The sequence below is a fragment of the Trichoderma harzianum genome (genome assembly GCF_003025095.1).
Source record: "Trichoderma harzianum CBS 226.95 unplaced genomic scaffold M431scaffold_318, whole genome shotgun sequence".
In the NCBI taxonomy this organism is placed as follows: Eukaryota; Fungi; Ascomycota; class Sordariomycetes; order Hypocreales; family Hypocreaceae; genus Trichoderma; species Trichoderma harzianum.
The window spans coordinates 1-2,740 of record NW_020209566.1 but is presented as its reverse complement, the minus strand read 5'-3'; the positions used below and the strand labels follow the sequence as shown (position 1 = coordinate 2,740).

General features: G+C 16.5%; 1 protein-coding gene across 1 annotated transcript; it reads left to right on the top strand.

The window, feature by feature from the left end:
• Positions 1–258: 258 nt before the first annotated feature.
• Positions 259–504, top strand: M431DRAFT_102819 (hypothetical protein; the record flags this gene model as incomplete). The annotated part of the gene is made up of 1 exon (XM_024911487.1): positions 259–504. A coding segment is annotated over one exon (246 nt), but the record flags the coding sequence as incomplete, so codon positions are not given.
• Positions 505–2,740: the final 2,236 nt, after the last annotated feature.

The following is a 2,740-nucleotide window of genomic DNA, read 5'->3' as shown; positions in this document are numbered from 1 at the left end:
CTAATACTAAATAAACTTATTTAAGTATTAAAAGACTTATAAAGTAAAGTAGTAAAATTAATTTATATATATAAGCTTAATAAATACTATAAAATTAAAAAAACTATATAGTAAATTATATAATACTTTAAATTTAAAGGTATTAAGAAATAAATATAAAAGATTATATTAAAATATATAATATATAAATAAGCTAAAAGCTTTAAGTATAAACCCTATGGATAACTATAACTATTACCTATACTATAGTAACTATAGAAATTGATTTTATTTAACTTAATTACTAAACTACCTTCTTTAAAAAAATTAGTTATAAAGGTACTTTATAACAGTATCTTTATAATAGTTAATAAACTTATAAAAATAGCTTACTTTATACTATTTAAAAAAGTTAGTAATATAAAAAAACTAGCTTATATAATAATAAAATATATTATAAATAACTATAGACTACTAAAGGATATAATCTTTAATAAGGGAAATATATTTATATTTAAATTTTAAAAAGTATTTATAATTAAATTAAGAATAAATTATAAAGCTAGTATAGCCTACTACCTATAAATAAATAAATAAATAAAAAGGATTAACTAAATAATTAAAATATACCTATACTATTATATTAATTTTAAATAAAATAACTAAGTAAAACTCCTCTTTATTATATAACTTATATATAATAATATAAAGTTAAAATTAATTAGAAAATTACTATTCTTCCTAAACTATAGATTTAAACCTAAAGCCTACTAACTACTAAAGTAAAGGAAAAATATTAAAAAAGCTATAATTAAAGTAAAAGATATAATTAAATTATATAATAAACTATAATAATAACTTAAATTTATTTAGTAAAAGATAATTAAATATATAAATAAAAATAGGCTTAGAGAACTAACCCTTTAGGAAGGGGATATAATTTAATTATACTAATATATATAAGGAAATAAATAAGTAAATATTAAAATAAATAAGTTAAGTAATAAATTTAACTTTAAAAAACTTAAACTTTATAAAATTTTAAGAAAAATTAAAAAAATAAATTATAAATTTAAACTTCTAAAATAATAAGAAAAATAAAAAATATATATATATTTAATATTTTATATTTCTTTATTAAAAAAAGTATAAATTAATAAAAAACTAAAAGGTTTATTTAAAATAAAATTATTATTAAAGGAAAAAAAGAAAAATATAAAGTAAAAGATATTAATATAATAAAAATAGAAAAAAATAGTAAATAATACTATAGGGTATAATAAAAAAAAGGGGAAGAAAAAAAAAATATAAAAACTTATTAAGTATTTTAAAAACTTAATAATACTAGTAGAAGAACTTTATTAAAGCCTAAGGATTATACTAGCTTAGGATTTATTAATAGTATCCCTAAATAATTTACTAACTTTAAAAAAGTAAGGATAACCTTAGAAAAACCCTTTACTAACTATATTATAGTAGCTTAATAAGCAGCCTCCGCTTTCTTATAATTAACCCTATTTAACTTATTTAAATTAGTAATACCCTGCGTAATAGTATAATATATTTTTTTATACTAATATTTCTTTTCTTCATAAAAATATTTAACTTTTATATTAGTAATATAATACTCCTCTTTAGCTACTTTAAGTTATTTTTTAAATAAAAATAATAAGTAATAATATACTTTAACTATTTAAAAAATAAACTATAAATATTATAATAAAATTTATTTAAATAAATACATTTAGCGTAATATAATAAGTTAAAAAAAAATAAAAGGTACTCCTTATAACTATGTAATATATAATAAAAATAATACTTATCTATAGCTAAAGTATTTTTAATTATAAAATAAAAAAAACTTTTACATTTTTTAATCTTAAGATAAATATTTTTAAATACTTTATTTATTATTATTAAGTAAGTTAATATACATAAGAAAAAGTAAAAAATAAGTAGTAAAAAATATACTATAAAATAAGGATAAGCTACTTATACTTAAATAAGTAAGGTTTTAAGGATAAGACTAATAAAAGGGGGATATTATATTATAACCTAGCTTTTATAATTATAATAATAGGCCTATAGGGTAGTTGGTTTTAGATAAATAATAGATTAATTAATTAATTAGGAATAGATTATTAAATTATTATAATAATTTAATAATTTATAAATAAATTATTAAAACTTTAAGATAATCTATAATAGGATTATTACTACTTAGTAATAATCTAGCTTAGCTAACTAAGTATATAAGTTTACTTTATATTACTTATTAAAATACTTAAATAGCTATTTATTATTATAGTAATTAGATTAAATATTTAGATACTTTATTCTACAGCTAGTAATAAGATTTCCCGTCTACTGACCTAACTGCTTTGCTAATATAAACTATAGAACTACTCTAAGGTTTGTCCCTTGTAAAACAGCTAACCTATAGTGCCTATAGGACCTGGTTCGTTACATTAAGCTATTTAAAATAAACTAATTTAAAAGAATTAATTTTAGCTAATATTAAAGGTTTATACTAAGATATTAAAGATAAATAAAAGCCTTTAGTAATATTTAATTAAACTATTTAATTACTACTTATAGTTAAGCTTTATATTTTCGCTAAGTAACCTTATTTAATACTCTATAGTTATAACTAGCTGGTTAATAACTATTAACTTAAATAAACTATACTGCTTACTTTTATAAATATTATAAGACTTTGAAGCTATAGGGTAGCTAGTCTTATCACTGGTCTAGTAACAAA